Source organism: Amblyomma mixtum, chromosome 7 (genome assembly GCF_055824585.1).
Source record: "Amblyomma mixtum isolate Tamu chromosome 7, ASM5582458v1, whole genome shotgun sequence".
Taxonomy (NCBI): Eukaryota; Metazoa; Arthropoda; class Arachnida; order Ixodida; family Ixodidae; genus Amblyomma; species Amblyomma mixtum.
The window spans coordinates 107,968,314-107,993,199 of NC_143018.1; the positions used below are offsets into that span (position 1 = coordinate 107,968,314).

At 47.0% G+C, this 24,886-nt stretch overlaps 1 protein-coding gene and 1 pseudogene across 2 annotated transcripts; both read right to left on the reverse strand.

The window, feature by feature from the left end:
• Window positions 1-9,055: 9,055 nt before the first annotated feature.
• On the reverse strand, window positions 9,056-21,025 carry LOC149337150 (uncharacterized). The gene is made up of 4 exons (XM_089553354.1): window positions 20,189-21,025; window positions 18,108-18,264; window positions 14,620-14,810; window positions 9,056-9,644 (listed from the first exon to the last, which is right to left on the reverse strand). The coding sequence occupies exons 1-4, from the start codon at window positions 20,684-20,686 to the stop codon at window positions 9,201-9,203; spliced, it is 1,290 nt and encodes a 429-aa protein (XP_089409480.1). The 5' UTR covers window positions 20,687-21,025; the 3' UTR covers window positions 9,056-9,200.
• A 177-nt stretch (window positions 21,026-21,202) lies between these two features.
• On the reverse strand, window positions 21,203-24,388 carry LOC149337151 (uncharacterized; annotated as a pseudogene). Its single transcript, XR_016284370.1, has 2 exons — window positions 22,281-24,388; window positions 21,203-22,022 (listed from the first exon to the last, which is right to left on the reverse strand). The product of XR_016284370.1 is annotated as an uncharacterized LOC149337151 (transcript).
• Between the last annotated feature and the right edge of the window lie 498 nt (window positions 24,389-24,886).

Below are 24,886 nucleotides of genomic sequence, written 5' to 3' on the forward strand. Positions count from 1 at the left end.
TTGAAAAATACATATTCATTTGGAAGTTATCATTGTTTGCGCAACATGAAAGTGCGAGAAATAAAGTTTTGAGAAAAACAAAAATAAAGTTTTTCAATCCTTGTAGAAACACGTCATCATGCCCTAGAAAGTTTAATCCTACAGTTCATAGCTAGGGCCCTCCTTAGCTGACACGGGCTCTCTTTTGGCATTTGTTGCTGCCCGTCTTTTCTTGCCGAGATGTTTTGCCTCGACCGTTGATTGACGCTGGGCCTTCATCACACGGTAATGGTCACTGGTGCAACATGCTACGAGAGTGTGGTGGCCAGATTCGATGCCTGCTTCCCTCAAAATATTCTGTACTTCTGCTGCCATCATTGAAGGACGAATACGGTAGCATTCAAAGCGATAGCGTCAAGTGCGCGCAAAGTAAACGCTTGTAGCCTTCCTCCATGCATGTAGCCATACTTGTAGCGTCTTGCATCCCCCTTGCGGAAATTTAAAGCAATGTTTAAAAAAAAGGAAGCATTACAAATTCCCTTTGAATAAACTTTTACATATCAGACTAAAATAAAACAGAAAATTTTCAATATACGCCGCTGATTAAAGCTGAGTTATCATTTTCTGTTACCAAACCACATCAGTTTCGGTTTCAGAACTGTTCACCACCTGTTCGAAAGTTGGCTATATCTTTTGAACAAAATAGGATACGAACATTATTCTTGCTGCAAAAGATTTTTGAATGTTTGGGGATTCACGAAATATAAAAAAGAAAAAATGTCGTTTTCACAAAAAAACGATTTTTCAAAGGTGGCGACATACCTTAATGGGAAAGCGTGCTTTTTATAGTAGAGCGCTGGTTGCAGGTCAAGTTTAATACGGAGTCCTGCAGTCTAGGCTTGGTGGGAGGAGAGGGGGATAAGCGGTGTACAGTCATGAGCAATATGAGAGGGAACAAACTTCTTGCACGAAATTCTCTGGTTATTCCGTCGCTGATCTTGATATTCTGGCTATTGTACGCCAAGAGGGAAACTATTTCGAAAACACGCAAAAAAGCTCTGCTTGTTAGTTATAACTATGGAATAATGAATAATCAAAATTTGTTCCCTGTCATATTGCTGACAACTGTACAGTACTGTCTACGCTTAGAATAAAAGCCACTCTCCATGAAAACTCTTTTCAGTGTAGTCCATAAATAATACACACATGCATTTTTTATTTCTTTTCAAGGAACCTTCGCAAAACTCTGTTTGCTGAAATGAACTTTTTCAGTGCTGTACATTTTGTGTGGCAGTATTTTGATTGAATCTGTACATCTACAGATGCACATCTACAGATGTAGTAATCTCCAGAATTATAGAAATGACAACACTGTAGCGTTTGTTTCCATCCTTGATAATGTGTAAAGTGTTGAAAAGGGCAGTGTAATGCAGATACCTTGAGCACCTCTGGCTTCAAAACTCTGTAGATGGCTCTAGATGCTTCAAATATGATCCCATATATGGTGTTGTGGCCCACATAAAAGAACTGTGGAGACATTTCACTGTTTCCCGAAAGAGAAAATGTGGGCCTTAGTGTAATGTGGACACCTATGTTTTCTCCAGAAGGGGATTTGAATCTGTGGCTTGTACACATGGCCAAATTCTCTGCTAGGCCAGCTTGCAACACAACTGAAAATGCTTTGAAAAAGAAAAACTTTCTAACTGCCCTTGCAGAGGAGTGTGACAGAAGCCAACAGCCACAGAAACCAAGGGGCATAGGGAATTTTGTTTTAATTAATTTATTTATTTTGTGGTGTTGATCAATTAGAATATTACTGAATATGTTATCGCTTAAAGCTAATTGATTAGAAAAGCAGAAGAAAAACAACCACATGCCGCCAGTGGGATCCGAACCCACGACCTCCGAATTACGCGTCCGGTGCTCTCCCACCCACCGGCGGTATGTGGTTGTTTTTTCTTCTGCTTTTCTAATCAATTAGCTTTAAGCGATAACATATTCAGTAATATTCTAATTGATCAACACCACAAAATAAATAAATTAAAAAAAATTCCCTGTGCCCCTTGGTTTCTGTGGCTGTTGGCTTCTGTCATATTTATAACGAGCCCCTCATTCCCCTTCCCTTGTTTTGCTTAATTGCTTAGCGAGGGCCTCGGTTCTGGCAGCCTTGACGCCATAGGAAGCATAAGAGGGTTCTCACGCAGCTTCCACCCTCTCCGTTCGATGACGTTCTACGCCACACCTGCGGTACTCAGGACGTTCTACGTCCGCGGCTTCTGAACGTGGGTGGCGCTGATGAACACTCTCAAGGTTATGTTACTTGTAAACATAAATACCCCCGAAAGCAGAAGATTTGACAAAAAAAAACTCCCTGTGCCCCTTGGTTTCTGTGGCTGTTGGCTTCTGTCATATTTATAACGAGCCCCTCATTCCCCTTGCAGAGGAGTAGCATTCTATCCGGATATCTCTTAATCCGGATATCTCTGGGAGGTTTCTGGCTTGCTGGGACTGGCTCATCGCTAGGTTAGGAGTGCTATAGTGAATGAGACTATAATGCCCTAACTATATATACAGTGAACTAAGTTCTAGTTCACTGTAGATAGGGCGCTAAAAGTCCTGTAGCAGCACCACCAAGTCGCCATCGACTTGTCATCAGTGACCGATGGATGAAGAGACGTATACGAGCCGCGTGAAGTATGGAGCTCGGACCCCAGAATTCTTGAGTGGATTAGAGTAATAAGCCTGCTCTCAGTGGTGGTGGCGAAAATTTTTTATCAATGCCCCTAGTCCTCAGCAGTACCTCGTCTCAGACTTTGAGAGGGCCGAGTATGGGTCGCCTATTCGTTCCACAACATAAACACTACTTACACATCACAGCTAATGACTTGCCTGGAAATTGTTTTGTGTGCAGCTGCAGCTGTACAAACGTGGCTGTGCTATTGAGTTAGGTTAAGAGCACGTGTGACAGGTGAATGATGTCCTGAAGCTGTAAACATCAACCGCCACCGATGCAACTCGAAACTGAAACTACAGCAGCTGAGGGATGAGGGTCAGGATGTTCTCCATTGATCGCTTTTTCTTTGCTATATAGCTGCTGCACTTAGTCAAAAATCATGAAACTAGGGGTTGGACTTTGCGTTTTTTTTTCTTCCTCTATGCAACGGACTTTTTTTTTCTGGTGTTTATTTCAGAACGCTAGTTTCGGTTCTTTTTTTTTCTGTGAATGTTAATTTCGACGACGTCTTTTTTCAGTGATTTAATGGGGCAATTATATGCAGTCAAAAGTTGGTGTTTGTTCTTTTTCTCAGTACTAATTGTTCATTTATCAGTAATTACCATTGATCTCCATTTTTAATGGGGGCTGGATGCATTCGTTTTGAGTCGATTTTTCGAGAGAAAGAGTAGGTTTTGAGATGGAAAGGCGCGACTCATCCTCTACTCTCTTCCTCGACGTTTTTATTGTGAAAGCATTACTAGGCATGTGGCCGCTTTCCGTCATCAAAACCGTGTCTGCAGTTATTGTGGGAAACTATAAAGAGATATCGTCTCAAAAGTGGTTACAATCAAATGGGGATGATGTGAGGATGCGGCACAAAAGTGGTTACAATCAAATGGGGATGATGTGAGGATGCGGCACAAAAGTTTTAATCATTAGGTAATTAATTAGAGCCAAAAAAGTGACCAAAAGTGGGAGTGGCGCGAAATTTGAATCGCCGGAAGTGCGGTGCCACGTTACACACCATGTGATGTACCACGTGATTGGCCACCGTGACCGGAAAAGTAGGTGGAGCCAACAAGCGGCGCGAAATTTGAATCGCCGGAAGTGCGGTGCCACGTTGCACACCATGTGATGTACCACGTGATTGGCCACCGTGACCGGAAAAGTAGGTGGAGCCAACAAGCGGCGCGAAATTTGAATCACCGGAAGTGCGGTGCCACGTTACACACCATGTGATGTACCACGTGATTGGCCACCGTGACCGGAAAAGTAGGTGGAGCCAACAAACGGCGCGAAATTTGAATCGCCGGAAGTGCGGTGCCGCGTTACACACCATGTGATGTACCACGTGATTGCACACCGTGACCGGAAAAGTAGGTGGAGCCAACAAGCGGCGCGAAATTTGATTCGCCGGAAGTGCGGTGCCACGTTACACACCATGTGATGTACCACGTGATTGGCCACCGTGACCGGAAAAGTAGGTGGAGCCAACAAACGGCGCGAAATTTGAATCGCCGGAAGTGCGGTGCCACGTTACACACCATGTGATGTACCACGTGATTGCACACCGTGACCGGAAAAGTAGGTGGAGCCAACAAGCGGCGCGAAATTTGAATCGCCGGAAGTGCGGTGCCACGTTACACACCATGTGATGTACCACGTGATTGGCCACCGTGACCGGAAAAGTAGGTGGAGCCAACAAGCGGCGCGAAATTTGAATGTCCAAAATTAATACCGAGGTGAAACGATGGGAGCTTTAGAGTTAATTGAAATCTAACCAATAACAACAAATTATAGAAACGCTAGTAGTAAATGAAGATGAGTTAAGGTGCATTAGAGTGAATTAAGGTGGATTAATGTGGGTATAATTGAATTGAATTGAATAATGTGGCTAAATGAAACAATAGAATGAATTAAAGGTGAATTAGAGTAAATGAATTGTGAATTCAATTAATTGTGTCAAAATTGTGAATTAAGTGCAAATGAAATGAATCAATCGTGGATAAGAATTAATTATGGAGTAAGGTGCATTAACTGTGGTTAAAGGTGAATTATGTGATTCGATTGTCAGACGCAACTGCACATTCGACGTAGAGTCAAAGAGGAGCAACTAGAGGCCAGAGTGATGGCGAGGAGGTTTAATGCTTTCGCATCACTCCAATGCGGTTTCCGCAGTGCCCTCTAACGTATTTGCATTTTCCCTCAGAAAGTGGACCGGAATCTATTTCTGTCGCATTCATGCACGCATTCATGTAACGTGACTCTAAACGTTGGCTGGGAGAGTGCGGGTGAAGCCGCCGGAAGTTTGGCGGCCCGGAAATCGTCTGCGGTATGCAAAAATTCGCGCGTTTCACCCTTTTTGCCTTGTTCCCGTATAATAGCTGCTGTTATATCAAGGGAATAAGCAAGCAGAACTTGATAAATGTCAGCATCGTTCGGAGGAAAACAAGCATGTAGGTTTCACCACTATGACTCTAGCACTTTAGTAGTCTAGCAGCCAGGCCCATGCCATGCTTTTACCAATGTTTTTAAATCCCTGTCGGACTCGGACCTGTGGCCTTCAGAGGTTCTGCTGGACGACATTCTATGTCTCTACGGTCGCCGCGCACTTCGGGTCCTCGATCGGCCCCATCGCAGTGAAGAAAAGTCTGAGCCAAGGGTGTCTTTTGTCGCCATTCATATATTCTATATGGCGAGCATCGAGCAAGAGCTGCTTAGGTCGCAGATTGGTTTCCGCCTCAGCTGGCATGGGTGAAGACTGCTGACATGGTAAAGCCTTCGCTGACGATCTAGTACTGCCTGTGGAATACCCCCCCAAGGATTTGCAATTTCTGCTAAACAACTGCCAGAATGTGGTTACTCGTTTGAACCCACGGCTCAGTTCCAAGAAGACTGTGGATGTCTGTTTGGCTGGAACCAACACAGCGGATTAAGAAGTAGCCTTAGAAAATAAGACCTTCGCCCAGAGTTTATAGTTCCGATGTCTGGGAGTGGAGATGTTCGCTGAAAATCCGTTACGGCCTTCACAAGGCTACCTACAGGCTGCCCTTACCTTCCGTGGCGCCAATTTGATCAGCCAGTGCAGAGTATGCTATGCTGAATGTGTGGGCAAGCAGATAAAACTGCGGAACACTTGGCTCTCTGCTGCCAAGGCCTTTCTAGTCCACCATGGAAGACAAATCTACAGGCGTTTGGGTCTCCATTTCTAACCAAGCTAGAGCAACTGGATCTCGACCACAGCAGCAAACGTAATTTCCGAGCCCCGGTGGATACCATCCAGAAGCACCTTGCTGGGTGGTGGCTGCTGTGCCGATAGGAGCACCTCTAAAAACACTGGTTGGGGGTGTCATGTGGCATCAGTCACTGAAATGGCCACCAAGTTTACGATGTGCTCCTGTCATTGCTGTTCCAGTTGTATGTGTGTGTTCATGCATGTGCATGCATTCTGTGTAGGGAGTAACTATAGTTGTGTGTGCTGTGTGCATGTGTTTGTGTGCCCTGGCTGGGCACCACACCAGCTGTGCCCATCTAATTCAAAGGGCAAGGCCACAGTCATCATCGGGCTGTCTCAACTAGCGCAGCTCTCCACTGTTCCACAGGGGTGAAAGAATTACCCTGCAGGATCTGAGATTTGGCGTGCATAGCAATTTGATGGAGTGCAATTTCTAACTACATACAAGTCTTCGATGCTGCACTGCGCTCGATGCCGCTGTGATGCTTCAAGCTATTGAAAGCAAAGAAAGTTCCCTGTACCCACCCCTCAAAATTTTTTTTTTTTGGATGGGTATGAAGATTCCATGACGCCTTCAAATACGAAAGACCTGAAGTGCTCTGGAACAGACCGTTTGTCTGGCTTTCATTGGTTACTGTCACATAAAGCAAAGTGCATATCTGGGCATGTTTCTGTAAATAAGCTCTCCAGCAGTGCGGCCTGGAATAAAAGCATCTCTATCCAACTTCTGTTTCTCAAACGAAGGCAGCCTCTGACTGATCCTTTGCGCATCTTCATGCACTCACCAACCAGACCATAAATCTTGTCAACCGATCTTTCGGTCTAGAGCTGTTGCCTAGCGACAGTGAGACCACATTTTGTTGTGTGTGAAATAAATAATAAAATAAATATTGCTGCGACTGGAATTTGAACTTACAGCAGCGTGTACAGATCAGCTTCTCTGTCCAGTGCTCTAGAGCACTATGCTATCGCCACAGCCGATCACGCCTCATGTTAAACTGCAACACACTCTTGCACTCTGCATTGCACATTGTCGTCTTCATCAGCTTCCAGGTGCGAATAGATCGGATCAACTGAGCCTCGATTAGAGCTTAACCTAGTCTAATATCCTTGCAAGACTTGCCGACGACCCAGCAAAACAAAACCATGAGCCAATCAGGCTAAACACATGCTTTTGCACGTCTATTCAGGTGAACTATGTGAAAACCCTATCCTTTTCTGTCTATGTACACAATAATTAGATCATTTCTTTTCTGACAAAGTGAGAACTGCAGTTGGAAATGCTGCATTGCATACCTTGGTAGCACATATGAGGATGTATGCGCTGATGTAAAATGTGTCAACTGGGTGCAGATAGCTTTGGGTTCTGTTTCTCGAAATGCTCGCGCAGATTCTTGTAGGGCATTAACAAGGAAAAGCTATGTACCACATTTTCCTACCTTTGTCTTTGCAAGTTTTTTTCTTTCTCGAGTCCTCTTCACAAAATTGTTTTTCCTGCTGCCGTTCTATCTACTCCTCCAATTTGAACCACTGGGTCAGCGGCCTTACCGCGGCACCTGGCTAGGTCGGTAGGATTTGAGTTAAGTAGAAATTCGGAAATACTCAACTGCTGTGGATTGCACATGCACCTTAAAGAACCCAAGCTGGTCAGAATTAATCTTGTGTCCACCGCTATGGTGTTCCTAATAGCTAACGTGTCGCTGAGGGATGTTAAGTCACATAGTTTACAATTTAATTTTTTTTCTAATTTCTAGGGAGAACAAGTCAGTCTTGTGTCTGATGAAAAAGTGCAATCCCTCCATAGGAGAGTAGGGACATATTTACACACTTTAATTATGTATGGTGAGTGACCAGTGGTAGAGCACAAAACTGCAAGGGAACACCTAATTTTCTCATCCTCGTCGTTCGAAAGGATAGAGCAGACCAAAGAAAGCTCCTGGAACATCTAAGCTCTAAGACACTTTAGCTGAGTCAAGAAGCAAAATATACTGCACTCATATGACTTATTTTGCAGTTTTTATAGTCACTTCAGTATGCCTGTAGTGCCAAATTTAAGAGAAGAACGTTGCTCGGTTGGTGGAAAGACTCTTGGGAAAGCTGAAGAAAAAAACTGTAGGGCAGATTACACTCTCTGTACGACTGACGACACAACGATGCACGTTGCGCGACCAATTTTCGTCAATTAGTTACGATCTCCGAAGCACTTGTAAAGCGGGAAGGGAGCATAACAAATCGATTTAAAACTGTCACGCGACCTCCGTGGCTCGCCAGCGTGAACCTGCCTAGCCTGTACTCTCGGTCGGCGCCTGCTATCGATGGCAAATCTGCTCTAAGGGCAATGCGTGGTTCTATTTTGATTGTTCAGAAAATATCAGGCGACCATGAATAATCACACTGCAGCAACTGCCGACATACGGGAGCAGACTGGCGCAGCTGCTGCGAGCTTGCAATCTCACTGCGGGAATTAAGAGCCGGCACGTCTGGTCACTGCGGCAACAATCACTCTTCCGCCTTGTAACCAACTCATGCCGCCCGCTTTGGGTTAAACACTTGACATTCGTGTTGGTGTTGCCGTTCGGATGATGCTCAGATGACGCTGCCGGGGATACCTCGGTGGCGAAAGTTTATGCGAAGGAAGTCCTCCTTCGCCGCCGCCTTGTTTTGGGGGTCTCGCCGGAAAGCGCGCACCTTCTGCGACTTAAGTTTGACAGTGGTTTCTGCAACCCGCCGCAAACACTTGCTCACAGTCGGTTGGGCTATGCCGACCTTTACTTCATTTCCTACGGTGCACTGAAACCCACCGGCGGCGAAGAAGCGCAGCGCGCACAGCACTTGCCGCTCCACTGACCGCGCACTCACCCGCACAACTCCAAGCATGTCAAAACCGTCATCATGCACCCTCCTAAACCGTCGCTTGCGCGGCCACCGGCGACGTAAACAGCTGCCATTTTCTGTCTCAAACGGTTTGAGACCACTCGTTCCGGTCACAAAAAATCGCCTCAATCGGCTCGCATAATTAGGTAAGCAATGTCAACACTTCTGGCACATTTATGACGTCAGCCGGTAACACAAAAAATCAATATGACCGCTGGTCACGACCGACCAATAGGAACGGGGCAAATGAGACAACTTTTGAGACACTTTAATTGAGACAATTTTGAGCGACTCATAATCGCGCCCCAGGTTTACTGCCCCAATGCCTCCTTCCTTCCTGTCCCGTCCTTTTTGCGCAGTTATTTATTGCTCTTACACTGAAACCGAAACCCGCATTTATTCATGCATGTCAGTGAAATCTAACGAATGAACTGCGGTACTATGCTGTGACAAATTAACCTTTACGATAGCCTGATGGGCATGTAGCATGGCCAACTGACGGTCTGGCCCTGGTGGTATTTGGCGAACGGCGTGGGCAATCATCCTGCCAAATGCATCACATTCGTCAGCGGGTTCCAGGAGTTGCTGACTCTTTTGTAAAGTTTCCACCACTGACGTCAGCAAAACTTTTCTCTGCTCTCTCTTCTCATCGTTGTGTCTTCTCTTTTGTGCAGGCCTTGAAGACTCAGCTGGACTCTGCTGCGATGACGACCCACTTCCACTCTGCTGTGCTACCTGATGTGGCACTGCACACAACTCTGGACAACTGTCCACCTCAGGAGCACTCAATTCTGGATCTGTGGATTCAGCATTCCACAGCTCACACTGCCGTTCAGTCTCCTGAAACAGAAGGACACAGGCTGAACTGTTTACCTTATTTAAGGTGTGAGACCACAATTGCAACAAAGTTTTGCTAGTATCTATAACATTCCCGAGGCGACTCAGGAGCGCCATAGTAAAGGGCTTTGGAAATTTCGACCACTTTGTGCTTTTTTTAACAAGCACTAACATCGCAGTGACCAGGTGCCTTGCTTTTCGCCTCCATCGAAAAGCGGCCACAATGGCTGGGATTCAACTCTCATTATTGGGTTCAGCAGTCAAGCACCCTAACCACTGTCGCGGCAGTACTAGGGTTTAGTGACTAACTTATCCCATACAGTAATTCCCAATGCCCAAAGCTACACATGGGGTATGAGAAATGGTCTGGTGTAGAGCTGTTAATAAATTTAGACTACCTGGGGCTCTTCTACACTGACATAACCCAGTAACATTGCCATTTTCATGCGTTGCTTAACTCAAAATGCAGCAGCCATGATCTGAACTTGATCCTTCATTCTTGGGCCCAGCAGTCAATTGCCACTAAGCCACTGAAAAGATATTGAGATGAATACTGTGGATGCAGTCTTGGAAAAACTATATGATGTAAAGAAAAAAATATGTACAAAAATGCCATCTATTGGAACAATGAGCTGCAAAATGAATTTTGTGATGGATGTTATTTTAGTTCCTTGCGTGTTATGTGAGGAATGTACATAGGTAACAAATTGTATACAATATTATTCCTGATAAAGAGAACACTACTAATAACATTACATGGGAAGAAAAGAAAAATGATGTTAAAGGGGTACTGACCAGGGAATGACATTTGAAAAAAAAAACAAGCCCATTGCTTCGATCAGGTATCGGAGTTAGTCAACAAAATACTGCAGCAATGCACGTGCCGGAAAGCAGCAAAAACACATATCAAAGCTCTCTTGATCCTTTCGGACATCCAAACCTCCTCATCCTCTACAGTGGCCGATGACATGCCAGCAGAAACAGTATCCATTTCTGCCGTCTCTCAGACTGACATGTGAAGGGGCAGAGCATAGACCCCGCCAGCCATGCAAAGCGCACTTCTGTCCAGTTCCTTTCATTTTCACACGTATACAAACCAGTCTGTGCTGAGAGTCCATGTATGTTTCAGAATGTTCTGTGTGCTGTTCCATTTCTACAGCCTACCCTTTGTTCGCACAGTCGGCTGCTGCTTGCTCATTGTGCTTTTTTTTTTTGTGTGTGTGGTGAATTGCTGGACATCACAGGCTTTTGTATCCATTTGTAATGCTTTGTGATGAAAGCCCTGGTTCTCTGCCACCCATCTTAAGGTACCCAGAGCACTGCTTTCATTCATGAAGTGAGCTGCAGCATATTGCAAGACACAAATCTTTGTTACTTAAGACCGTTTAAACACTCATCCGTGAATAAATTTTTTGCAAAGCAATAACGAATTTGGTGGCTCCTGATACCTTCGTGTCATTATTTCATTGCCCCTTTTTTTCACAGAGGTCTTGAGTATTGACTGGGCATGTATATTTATGCTGTTTCCTTCACAATTCTTGTTTGTGAATTTCTTTTTGGGTGTAAGCTTCTTTATGCACTGTTGTTGTGTTCTTTTGTTCTGCTGTAACCTTATTTTTGATGCGTACAAGTGGTTGTTCGATCTTGATTATATAAAAAGCATCTGCTATTCTCCTCACGCAGTGTTCTCTTTGTACTTTCTAACGGAGGGTCCCATTGTTGTTACAGACATTGGAACCCTATCAGTACATCTTAAAGGTGCAGTGAAGAGGAATCTGAACTCGTCTTTTTTCCGCGAGAACTCAATCTACACGTTCTGAGCGTTCTTAGAAACTCCGATTTATTGCCCTGTGTGGCCGATTTCCCTAATTAAATTGAATTAACGTCCGGCTCCCGTCTTTTTTTTTTTAATTCTCCCCGTACGGTGGGCGGAGTTGACCAACGCGTGGAGTGCCTTCAACCCAGTCCTGTGGCGGCTTGCCGCTCTGCCATCGGCGGAGTAATACGTAGTAATGCGTAGAAGCAAATAGTCCGCGTGTATTTTTATTTATGCGGGCTTATTTTGCGGCTATATTATCTGCGAATGAAGTTATTTTGAAGCGAAAGGAAAGCCTCCACGGGACTGGGTGAAAGGCACTCCACGCGTTGGTCGACTCCGCCCACCGTACGGGGAGAATTAAAAAAAAGAAAAGGCGGGAGCCAGACGTTAATCCGATTTAACTAGGGAAATCGGCCACACAGGGCAATCAGTCGAAGTTTCTAAGAATGCTCGGAACTTGTAGATCGAGTTCCAGCAGCAAAAAGACGAGTTCAGATTCCTCTTCAGTGCACCTTAAAAGGGGCTGCGAAACACTGCTTGGGGGGATACCAGCTATACACCAGATGGGTTCTTTATGTCACACAGATGCTGACTTTAAAAGAATTACAGGAATAGATGCACAGGAACGGGAGTTATTCAATGAAGAAATTTCAAAATACAAGCAAACAAAACGCTGCCCTCAACTCGATTTTGGCGGGGCTTCCCACTCCTATTTCGCTCTCCCAATGACGGCACCTGGCGCAACCAATCAAAAAAGCCTGCCAGAGCACGTCGCGGAAGTTTGCACTCCATAGTTGCCTGCTCTCTGTAACGCGTTCTTGCTGAGACTGGCAGCGTTGTTTCCATGCCAGAGCCCCTGGTGGAGTATTTTTATTTTACTTGCCTTGCAGGGCTTTTATCTAGACGAACAAGTTGTTTTTGTTGATCTAATATAAAACACCGACAGGTGACAAAATGTGTCTCTATTTATTCACACAAGTTGCAGTATATTTATTGTTTGTTCAATCATCAAGCTCGCGCCAGGTGATGTCATATCCGTTGCTAAAACCCACCACTGTGTGGGGTCGTTGTGTGTCGTTGTGTGTGCCTCGTCTCTCCTTTGTCCCCGTCTTTTTGGCTGGTTTTTCTTAAGTACCATGAATTTGTTTTTGGGAGCACATTAAAATAATAAAAAACGGAATATGCGTGGTATTACCGACGCTAATAGCACCATTGTAACTCACTGTATGCGATCAACAGGCAAAACAGTCAACTAAGATTGGGTTTGTGGGCCCCTTTAAGAAACGTGTGTATGGCTGGCACGCCATAGTTGCAATAAACAAAGTGGTAACGTTAATGAGGACTGAAAATGCAAAACATAGTCTAAGAGCTCTTAATGTAAAACTACATGGCATGATGAAAAAAATCTAGTTAGCAAAACTTTAGTGCACTGTCACTGGACACGTGAAAATATCACAGTGGAAGCGGATGCATTTGTTGAGGATGTAATGCCGCAGAGAACCATGAATATGTTGAATAAGTTTTTTTTAAAAAATGATTAAGAGTGAGCCCGGGCCTCTATGAGTTTGAATCAGCCCTTAGGTTGACTGAACTTCAATGAGTGAGCACTCGTGATTGTGCCGAGGTATGATTGAGATACAGTTTGAAGTGCTGCTGAACGAGGTTTTGACGTAACAAAGCAGCACAGAGAACAACCATTCATGCAACATGGCTAATTACGTGGCCTTTCGACCAGGCACCATGACATGCAAACCACAAAAGAGCCACCATGCTGGCTTTTTTCACTCTTTTGCGGTGGTGTTTGGCACTCATATGCAAGAATGGAAATATTTGGTTGGGGAATGCGATCTCAGTGCTATTCATTTTAATGTGACAAGATTCGCAAGAGGCTATGCATAGTTCCACCCTGTCCACCACCTGTACAGTGAGTTTCCATTAACAAGTTTAAAATGAATGGAAAAAATTTGAAATTTGCACACAGCTCGAGCCGTGCATATTGAAGATGTATTGATGCGGCCCGACTGTATACCAGTGTATACATAATGCAGTATGGCCTGCAGCAAATCTCTCCATGTAATCTGTGTAGGCCACAACAATTTGGTTCAGGCCAGGTTGATGGGAGGTATGATTCACAGTTGATTTCAAAAAGCGTGCCAGTTTTCATCCTCAAACATGCTTTATCAGAATTAGTTTAGAACATTCTTAAAGGGACACTGAGGAGAGCACTATTAATATTTTTTTTATAGTAAAATCCGATACTTCGGCATGCCATGGTTTTGTTGCCACTTGGCCGGCAGCGAAAGATGCATTTATTTCTAAGAAATTTGGATTCGAAGTTGAAAAAGTTTTTCCCGCCGCTCTGATTCAAACTTGGAGTTCTCCTATGACGACACAGGACTAAGTGACGTGAAACATGGCGTGCACATGACGTACCACAGACTCCGTGATTTCTGGCGGCCAGCAGTGCGGCCTAGCAGCAGCCAAAAAGAAAGCTACCGCCGGCCGCACGTTGAAGGCATCTATCGGCTATTGCGGCCGTCGCTACAGTCGCTTCGATTACGTTTGCACTGGCGTTTTGCCAGCATTACAATGGATCTCGTTCTCGGAGTCGTCAACGAAGTTCTCGCAAATAGACACCTTTAGCATACCGTGTACCTTGTTACCAATAGCGGAATTCCGGGAGCCCGCCTACCGCCGGAAAACAGGCGCTGATTGGTCCCGATGCTTCAGGAGCGCGCGTAGCTGCCGGGCACGTGGCGCCATCTGGTGACGTCAAGGACATTTGCGCATGCATTGGCTGCGCCTCAGGGATTTGTGGCTTCTCGGGTCCTAGAGATGACGTCATCACGCTTGTACTTGCGAGTTTGGCCTGTGGCGGCGATACCTGTATTTTGGTTCTTGCTCTTTTCTATGTTACAAGAGCTTTGTTGTCAGCATGAGTGGCGTTTTTGTAATCAGGAGCTGGTATTCTGTCGATACAAGGCAACTTCAATTTCTCCTCAGTGTCCCTTTAAACACTACTTAAAGATTCAGTGATATAAGACGTTTTCCTGGATGCCCGAAAAACTGAAGCTGTACTCAAAATGCAGCTTTCAATACAACACTTTTAGAAATGCCCCTTGCATACTCGCCAGCTAGCAAGGGATGAATACAACGTACCTCCTCTTCTTCCTGTGTGGGGAGTGTTGGCTCCGAAGAGCAGGGGCTAGCCAAGAACGTCATGCGCCTGTAGTGAGCCCACGTGGGCTGAGGTATGTCATCCGGGCTTGCGCCGGAGCAGGCTTCTATCCTGCGCCTCTCACGCCTGAACTGCGCTCGCAAGTTCTCAAACCGCGAGCGCACCTGGGCAACTGAAAAGTAATGTCAGAAAAGGAACAATGGATACAGTGTGGCAGTCAAACAAAGTTGGCGGCTGCTGTTTGACTTCTCATACGGACGGCACCTCGTGACACAGTTAATGAAATTCACGGTCGGCAAGTCACGACGCCACAGCAACCAGTGCTCAAATTATGGGATGTGGCTGAAGGATAAGAACACAGCATCAGACATAGTCTCCGAGTGTCCGCGCGACATATGTTTTAGTACGTACCAGTGAATCGGCCTCCCAGTGCCTCGCATACCTCCGCGTATGCAATTTCTTTCAGGTCGCGGAGGTGATAATGAGAGTCTTTCACATCCCGTAACGGGTGACGCTCTTCAACTAGAGAGATTAGCTCCGCCTCCACTTGCGTCGAAAATGTTGTTGCAGACATTCCGCCGTGCGAAGTGTCGATTCAAACATAGAGCTACTGTGATTTAAACGATCAGCGCACGCATTTTCCAGCCCTACGAAGGGTTAAAGCAATATTGACGCAATGTCAGTACAGCTGTCATAATAATTTAAAGGTGTTGTGGGCGCCGAAAGGTATTCAAAATTTATTCTCCGCAGTCTGGGTATGGAAATGGGACCTTGTTTCGAGTATGTTTTTGCTTGATGGCCGATCTCACAAAGACCTGGTCGGCAGACTGGTTTTGTCCCCATCGCCGGTCTCGAGCCATGTCACACTGCGAAGACGCCTGGTAGTCGGTCGCGCTAGTGTCGTAGTCGGCCTAGTTTGACAACTCAGTATGCCACAGACACTGCGTGTCGACTGGGTTGGCCGATTTTCAGTGTCTTCGTCGGGTTGGCATCAGCGGTGTATCGTGCTAGTGTGACAGGCCCTTTATGCAGTGCACCCACAGGAGTCCTACGAACTCCTAGACAACACCACGGACTTAGAGGCTGGATGAGGTCTCATCGTCTAGCTCAGTGTGCTAGCCCATGACAGATCAAAGAGGCTTGACATTAGTTTTTTCTCTTCAACACCAGGGAGTAGGAGAAGTCAGCAAAAAGGCTTCGCTCTGCCTTTCTGGCATGCATCTTGCCTGGCAAGGGCAACTTACAAATGATAGCATGCATGAAAACCAACAGTCACAGCTACGCACAGAGAGAACAAGCTTTCTCAAAAAAAAAAAAAAAAAATGGACAAAAGCCAGATAGACCAACACGTACAAAACCAAGATAGAATAACACGTCTAGCTCATCAGCAAACCTGAGTTCAACATGAACACTGCATACCATACAGGCAGCTGATAGCGAGGAGGGCGGTACACTATACAGTTGTGGTCAACTTTCTGGGGCACTGCAGTAGAAGCTATGAGCACGAGACCAGGACATGCCACAAGGGTGGTGGCTTCACAGGAGCTATCCACAAAGGTCTACCATTGTGAGCTTGTTGCTTTCATCTGTGTAAGCCCAGACAGCTGTTCGCAACACGAGAAGCAATCGTGCATGTAATTCCAGGGACCCTGCCTCTGTGTTCAAATAATAGTGCACATTTAAGAAAGTGTGGAGTCATAATGCAATGGTGGTCATGGCTATACAGCTAAACCTGGACACAACGGAACTGAGAAATATCCGTGAATTTTCGGTTCACACAAAACGAAAGGACAACATGGTACAGTTCACGAACGGTAAACACATAACGGAAACCAAATTAAGAAATAAATGGTTTATGGTTTATGGGGGTTTAACGTCCAAAGCGACTCAGGTTATGAGGGACGCCGTAGTGAAGGGCTCGGGAAATTTTGACCACCTGGGGTTCTTCAACGTGCACTGTCATTGCACAGTACACGGGCCTCTAGAATTTCGCCTCCATCGAAATTCGGCCTCCGCGGCCGGGATCAAACCCGTGTCTTTCGGGTCAGCAGCCGAGCGCCGTAACCACTGAGCCACCGCGGTGGGCCAAGAAATAAATGTACGTGAAATCGCTTTGAAAATGTTGACAGTAAAACTCCTGTTACTCGAGATCATAACTGCCAAGAAACGTTTCGTGACTCAGCTGAGAATGCAGCAGCAGCTGTCGCTAACTTCACTGCAGTTCACACAACACCGCAATAAGTAGGGTGGGCAGAATTGGGGAGTTAGAGGAACCACAAGTGGACTTGAGAAGAGCGCGCAGAGTCGCACTACCGCCGCTAGACCGGTCCTGCAGGCACCTGCCTCTCCCCGCATGTACCTGCTTTTGGAAATGGACTCGCTGCTTTCCACTGCAAGTGCTCTCCGCCATCCCCGCTCCCAACAGCTATCGGCACCAAAATCGCACAACCAACCGAGTGGCGGGGATGGGTAGCGACTGCTCCTCCAGTGTCTTTTTTGCTACATTCTATTGTTTTTTGCTGTTTTTAGCATCAACTGTAGCAGCGACATAAGATTTGATGATACAAAAGCAGAGACTACAGCGTAGGCAGTGATGCCGCTACAGCACGGAATGCGCTTTGTTAAAGAGGCTCTCAATAAAGTTGCACTATTCCTGGGATGTTCAAAAATGCCATTTCAAAAATATCCTCCAGGATGAATTTTTTTTAATGCGTCTATTGGAGCCCGAGTTATCTGTAGTCAAAATTTGAACTTGAGCATTTTCACACCTTTCCGTCTCCTCTCATCACTTTTTGCACACTGAAAGGTCAGCACTCCTCCGCCGACCCCACTGGCTACACGCGTGGAAATTCTCCAGAGGCGGACCTTCCTGACCTGACAGAGTGACGCGGCTGAATGGCCACAGACATAGCAGCTGCGTGACACCTGAAAGAGCCTAACTGGCAGCTATGTCTTAACCGACATAAGCAGCAGTGTAGAGTGGAGGAAGATTCGACTATGAAAAAGTTGCAGAAAGAACTTGTCAACTTTTGTGAAAGATTGTGTGTTCTCTGGTGCATGTAGAGATGTACTATTTGGTTTAGGTATTCACAACAGCACAATGTAGTGATTGAGTGATTTTATGTACTCTACTTAGAAGGTGTTTCATGGGCTCTAAAAGTGCAGTTGCTGAAGGCAATCATAGACAATCGTGTCATATCAGTTGGTGTTCTATCGTCATGAAAGTTTCAAGCGGTTCTTCGGCTAAATTTCAAGTAACGCAGCACTTGCTAATAGACAGTTGGAGTAGCGAGTATGTTATATGAAGGTCAATTGCAACAAAATCCATTACACGACACAGCACACGCAGATGGATACCATGGGCACATGGGCACAGGACGAGTAGCTGGATACCAGGCGAGCTTCAATGGCCTGGTTAAGTCACACCACACAGTGAACGGCCTGCCTTCCTTCCCGCCCTGGTACACACCCGTAAATTTCCCTCGAAATGCCGAGGCTATTTGTCCAAACGCGACTCCCTTCAACTCCTGGTTGTAGTGCTCTGCATGATTTCTCTCCCATAAGAGGGGCCGTTTCTTGACCTGGTCAATGAGGTAGGCTTCTTCTTGTATGGTGAATGCAGCCCTCTGCATCGGGGCAAACAGACACAAATTAAGGTAGTTACCCCAAGTGGAACCATTTTTTCAAGTCGGCACACTTACTGATTTATTTGTCCAAAAATGCATGCTGTCAAATGTGCCGCAGTGGGTGACAAGGAAATGTCACATAACCCATTTTTTATGAACGCGCAGAGGAACCATTTAGTACAAGCTCCAATGCCATGAAGAGCACAAAAGTATGAACATTCAGAACCTGCCTATAAAGTCAGTGGCTTCGTTTCATGCAGGTGCAGTGAAATGTGTTTGTAAGCTTCAAGTAAACATGGGCATATACATGTTTTATGGCACAACAAAAAAACGGTTCTTATTTTTGCACAATCTCTTTTTTGAAGTGTTGTTAAAGGGACACTACGAACAAATCCAACCAATAATTGCTCTTAGCAAACATCGATTCTCCGGCTCCTCCTGGGTACACTGACATTTGTTCAGCAGCAAAAAACCCAATTATGGGTGAGAAAATTTAATTTAAAGAAGGGTGAAGGTTAGAGCTAGTAATTCACATGAAGATAATTCACATATGCTATAGAACCTCATGTGAATATAAATATTTTCCTGTCATTAAAGTTAAACTCATTACATCCATGCCGAGAAGGACTGATTGCCATTATTTTGATGGGAATGGCAGAGTAGAACAGCCTCTGGGATGCTGTTCTACTCTGTGTTCTATGCTGTTCTAGAAATTCGGTGCCAAGGGATGCAGTTCACTTGCAAAATCGACCAGTGATGGCGACACCTGTGTTCTGTTTATATTGGTCTTTCCTAGCTTATAAAAGCCCCATTTTTGGTGAGAGGGGTCTCTCCGTCAATAGGATGGCATAGGCTATCGATACAGGCTAACTGGAGCAGTGATGAAGCAGCGAAGTGGCAAGAAACGGTGAGCACCAAAGTGGGGGCGGGGCAGAGATTGCCGTGTGACATGTGCACCACGGGGTGACGCGATTTCATTTCACTGATGTCGTCGTTTGCTCTCCGCAGGCACGCAATTTTTCGATCGCACGAAAAATGGCCCAAGTTTGTTCAGCCCCAGCGGCAAAGTTATTCGCATTTGCGAAACTCTAAAAAAACTGGTATGGATATTACTAAAAGCATTCTTCAAACTCGAAATGCCTAAAAATTGCAGAAAGTCTTCTGCAAAACATACGGTATTTTGAGCCCTTTGCAACAATCCACGCAGAACCATTTCAAGCCAGGCATGCAAAATGAACGCAGAAAACTGTTTCCAAGACTGATATCTCAGCATTTCCTGTAAGCACCAGCATGGCTCTGGAACATATGTGCATTCGATCCCTTGAGCTTAAAGTAAGCTGCATTTGTCTACATAATGACTTCTCCCTAGTGAAATGACTCATAAGTAGTACTACAATTGACATCCTGAAAACAGTGTAGTCATGATCAGGAGATATCAGGACCCAACAGCCTTTCTTGCACAATTTGTCCGCTGTGAACATGTGCCCTGTCAGTGCACACAGCCTTTCTAGCACAATCTGTCCACTGTAAACATGTCCCCTGTCAGTGCACACAGCCTTTCTAGCACAATCTGCCCACTGTAAACATGTCACCTGTCAGTGCACATAGCCTTTCTAGCACAATCTGTCCACTCTAAACATGTGCCCTGTTACTGCACATAGCCCTTCTAGCACAATCTGTCCACTGTAAACATGTGCCCTGTCAGTGCACATAGCCATTTTAGCACTATTTGTCCACTGTAAACATGTGTCCTGTCAGTGCACATAGCCTTTCAGCACTATCTGTCCACCGTAAACATGTGCCCTGTCAGTGCACATAGCCTTCCTAGCACAATTTGTCCACAGTAAACATGCGCCGTGTCAGTGGAGATTGTCTTTTCAGATAGCGAGAACATGTCTGAGGCTAAACAGTCGTGCGTTCTCACCGGCAGTTTCTGGCTGTCGTCTTCGATGCTCGGTACCGCATCAGTCCCAGGCTCACCCGAAAGCAGTGGCGTGACCGCAACTGCAGATGCCACGCCACTAGCATCGCCGTTGGCAGCTTTCGGGTAGATCGTAGGCACGGCGCCCGGTCTGAGGCGCCTCTGGTAAACTATGGTGCCGTAGCGCTCCTCCATCTTCATCGGACGGATGCTGCCCGCCGCGAAGTGTAGCGAGCACACGTAGGTGGGCTCGCGGTTCGACGGTGTCCAGTCGTGCATGCCGCGACCGGGGCTGCGCCGCACGAAGTCGATCCACGCCTGGTACTCGCGCATTTTGGCTGGTGGCAGTGGGTGCAACACAACGTTCGCTGCCGATTTGAGGCCACACACGACGCAGCGGGACCGCCGCGAATTCCCCGGGCCTTCGTTGTCTGGGTTCATGTCCGCCGTACGCACAGCTGCGCCGACGCAGCCCTCAACGTTCAAAGTTCGGATCCGCATAAAGTGGGTCCCACACAAGGCCACAGTGGCATTTTAAACGTCGCACCATGCCTCAACACCTTTAGAACCAACAACTGATAATCGAGATACCCCTACCACGCCCGCTTGATGGAACGCGCGCTTTGCATCAAGCGCTTTGCATCAAGCGGCCGTGCCCCTACAAACAGCCTCGGACGGGTGGATGGATGATAATGGATTTACCCTTTATATCTGGCAGCAGCTTGCGCTACCTAGCATATACTTCCCCCAATCTTAAATGATTCTATGCGAAGCATATTGCTAGAGCTACCACTCACGCTACAGTGTACTCACGCCGTCGCCGTGGGACCCCCACGTGACACCGTGACGTCACACCACGTGACATCGGATGAGAGAGCCGGCCATGGAGCCGGCCTCCACCTCGCGCCGTCGCCGTGGGACCCCTAGCCGTCACACCCGCGCAATCCCGCGCATTTCGAACGCGCGTTCACACTCGGTGTAGGTGAAACGCTCGCCCCACCGGGCAGGCAGACGCGGCTTCCGTGGCAATCCAGGCGCTCACCCAACGCGCGTCTCGGGGTTAGTCGGCGTTCAGCTGTAGCCATGCTAGAGTGTACTAGAATAGGTTGAGTGGCCCGACCACAGCCGCGTCCGTGAGGCGCGGCGCGCGGAAAGGACAGAGGGCGCTGCGAGCGACCTGGCTTGGTCGGCTTGCTGTCGCCTGCTTGCGGAGTTGCGGATCGCCGCACGTTTTGGTGGTACTCCGGCGGCTGGTTACGCTGTTCATTCAGTACGGACACAGATTTGCATCAGCATCCTTTAAATAACAGACTGTTTGTGCGCGAAGACAATTTAAGTGCCTCCCAATTGTAACGAAATACTGCCGAGAGAATTGCTTGCTCGGAGCGTCTGCTGCTGGGACGGATTACGCGCTGCGCAATCGCGGCTCTGAACTTGTTTCGACCGCGGCGATCACCTAGACAAGTCTGAATCGATGCCGGCGTCATGTTGCGAATGCAAGTTTTTATTTGCTTTGTGTAAGCTGTGGAAACTCAAGCAAGAACAAGCGTTCCGTCGAACCTAGCAGCCGACACGACGGCCGCATTAACAGTTTCGGCACACTGTATGGCCAGTTTCTCCCTCAGTACATCTTCTTCCATAGTGGCATTCTTAGATCTCATTCTTTCAATTTGCCCCTTTAGGCTGAACACCTTCTTGGACAGCCGCCGGTGCTTTTGTAAAGTGGACCTTAGCTTCTGCGCAGCGGTCTTGGTCTTTCTGACACGTTGATTCTTCAGCCAGGAGGTTCTTGTAAGAAGAGCTTTTCGCAGGTAGCGACAGGACATGCAGGGCATTCCTAGAAAGAATGTGCAGTCACAATCTTGTTAGTCAACAAATATGCTGCAAGCAAGGAATAGGTAATGAAATGACTGAACCAGTGCTTCTATCCCTGGGCAGTAAAGGCACTGTAAAAGAATGATTCGAGCTCTTTGACAGCAGAGAATGTTTGCAGCTTTTAGATTTTTAGCCTGTAGCGAGCCCCCTGTATAGCATTACATGAAAATAATGCCCAAATCCATGCAACTGACAATAAAGATGATGAAGCAATATTTACCCTCTGTTGTTGTTGTCACCATGCACTTTTTGCTGTATAAACTTCCCTACTTGACATCTGTTTTTTGCAGGATTGATTTTGTAAGATCCTCTGTCAAAATTGTTGACGCACAAATGGCACGAGAACATGTAATTAAACTTGAGGCATGAAGGAGGGCTTCTTCTGCTTCAAGCACAGTTCTTACAGTTCCTTCGGAAACCTGTTTCCCTCCGAGAAATGCCTTGAAGGACACATCCTTCTTTTTACTGACGCTGAAAAGAACCACTCTGTCCGAGCGCACTGTTCCAGTGCACGCCTCCAGGTGTGTGAGCGCATATACGGTGCCTTCGAAGTTTTCGAAACGGTGTAATGACCACTTGGCTGACGGAGTCTTAAGATGATTCAAATTATCCTCATCAATGCTTGGCGAGCCGCAAACGTTGCTTTCTAGTTCATCTTGTAAAGCTGTTGTCGAGCATGGGCTCTCTTCCCTCCTTTTTTTTCGCCTTGCACCCTGCAGCTTTGAAGACGCTTCCCTTTTCCGAGGCGCACGTTCGACCGGGACCGCCTTGCTTAGGTATTTAGGGGCATTTGGCAGTATTGTAGGCACTGCATCACTTGCGAGCGCCGGTACTCCACACTTCTTTCCCGCCCACAATGTGCACGTACTCACGGAGAATATAGCGGTCCTCGAAATGCAGTTCACATACAGCACATTTGCTATCCAACGGTTTGTCGGCGCGATGTAGATTCTTTTCCCACAGCTTCTTACGGGCTTCGTCCTTTGGCACGCTGAACAAGGAGAGTTTCCGAGTGGCTTCCACACCAGCGTAACCGGTGCGACAGCCAGGCGCGTAGCAGTGCCGATGGCGGTCCTTCGGCATATTAAACACCTCACAATCTCAGCCACGCTCAGTGAATCTCAGGCAATCTCAGTGAAGAATTTCATTGCAAAACACAACAAACAACGCTTCGCACTCACACCACCATCAGTACATCTCTCCGATTGGGACCCGGCGCGGCCGGCGCTTCCCAATCCACCTCGACCGCAGCGCCCCCGCATAGCTTTCCGCGCGCGGAGCGTCATTCGAAAGCATGCGCGTCGGCGCGGGTCGCGGCACTCAACCTATTCTAGTACACTCTAGCCATGCCGTTGTCTTCCCCCACGACGAAGGCTTCTAGTGGTTGTATTAAAATGACCAAGTATTCAACCAAGGAAAGCCATGTATTACCAACCCTAGCCACTAATATGCTTCGCATTCCCCAGGCTTAGCCAAGCTGAGCCTCAGCAATTTTTTCTTTTCCCTTTCAATTTCGCTCTTACAATGTCAAGTTTGGATATCTTTTTCCTCTCCAAATTCACCCCTGCTTTGCCGATTTCCTCCACTACTCTTCCAACCTCCCGTTGTCAATGTCACGCCTTTCCCATCCACTCGCCCGTTCTCCCCAGCAAATCCCAGCACTATCTCTGTGTCTGTTCCTAAAGCCCCTTTTTTTAGAAAAGCTCATAAAAGGACTTTAGCTGTTCCATCTGGCAGGGCTGGGCTAGTGTTTGGCTAGAGTGTACTAGAAGCTGGGCGGAGTTCTGCGCACAGGGCTGCCGCTGGAAACATTCAGCTGAAAGTAGCCAAAAGTAGCCATTCCATTCAATCTTAGCGCCAAATTTGTAGCCAAATATAATAGAAGCGATATTAGAAATATGAGTTATCAAAGAACAATAACATTTTAAATAAATGCAAGGAACGGAGAGAGAGACGCCCCAGGGTCTCCGCACGACCCCACTGCACTCAAGTGTTTATGTTCCTGAGGTCCATAACACTGGCAGCACGGCCGGTGGCGATGGTCTGCACGGCCGGGTCCTCCGAGCGCAGCAGGGTCTCCCAGTCCTCCCAGGTCTTGAGGTTCTCTAGGTCCCGCGGGGGAGGGTCCGCCGGGCAGAGGGAAAGGATGTGGAGGGAAGAAGCGAAGGGTTCTGGGCATAGGGCACATGCGGGAGTGGGAAAGGATGAATGATAGTGGGCTAGGTTAAGGGGTGAGGGGAGAGTGTGTGTCTGTAGTCTGCGCCAGAGTGTTGCGTGTTTGTTTCTAGGGAGGGGTGGGGCGGGGGGTAGAGCTGGCGTGAGGCTCTGTATGCCTGGGTCAGCTCACTGAATGTGATTTGAAGGAACAAACAGCGCGACGAAACACGGACACACGTAGAAAAGACACACACACGAGCGCTCGTGTGTGTGTCTTTTCTACGTGTGTCCGTGTTTCGTCGCGCTGTTTGTTCCTTCAAATGCATTACCAACTAGCCCGGAACCTTGCTCTTCTCACTGAATGTGTGCATGCGCTCCTTCGTGAATCCCCGATCCGAGGCCACCTGAGCCCGGTTTAAAGAACCTCGGGCTAAAAGGTTGGCAGCCTCGTTTCCGGGATTCCCGGAGTGCGCAGGCACCCGTATCAGCTCCACATGGCTAGGCGGGGGTGCATCGGGCGAGTCCAGTATGTCAAAAGCAGGGACATGAACTCGGCCTCGAGCAAAATTTAGAATCGCAGTTTTAGAGTAACTTAAATTATACCGGGCTTCCGTGCGAGTGATAGCAAGTGCAATGGTGGCTTCATCTGCAGCCATTGGGGACGTGTCT

Bases quoted from the DNA above. Each gene is read 5' to 3' on its own strand.
- LOC149337150 (XM_089553354.1), bottom strand. From the start codon at position 20,686: ATGCGGATCCGAACTTTGAACGTTGAGGGCTGCGTCGGCGCAGCTGTG. The intron at 14,811-18,107 runs GTGTGTACCAGG...ATTACTTTTCAG, and splicing joins ATTTCGAGGGAAATTTACGG to TTGCCCAGGTGCGCTCGCGG. The intron at 9,645-14,619 runs GTACGTTGTATT...CTTCTGTTTCAG, and splicing joins CCACACAGGAAGAAGAGGAG to GAGACTGAACGGCAGTGTGA.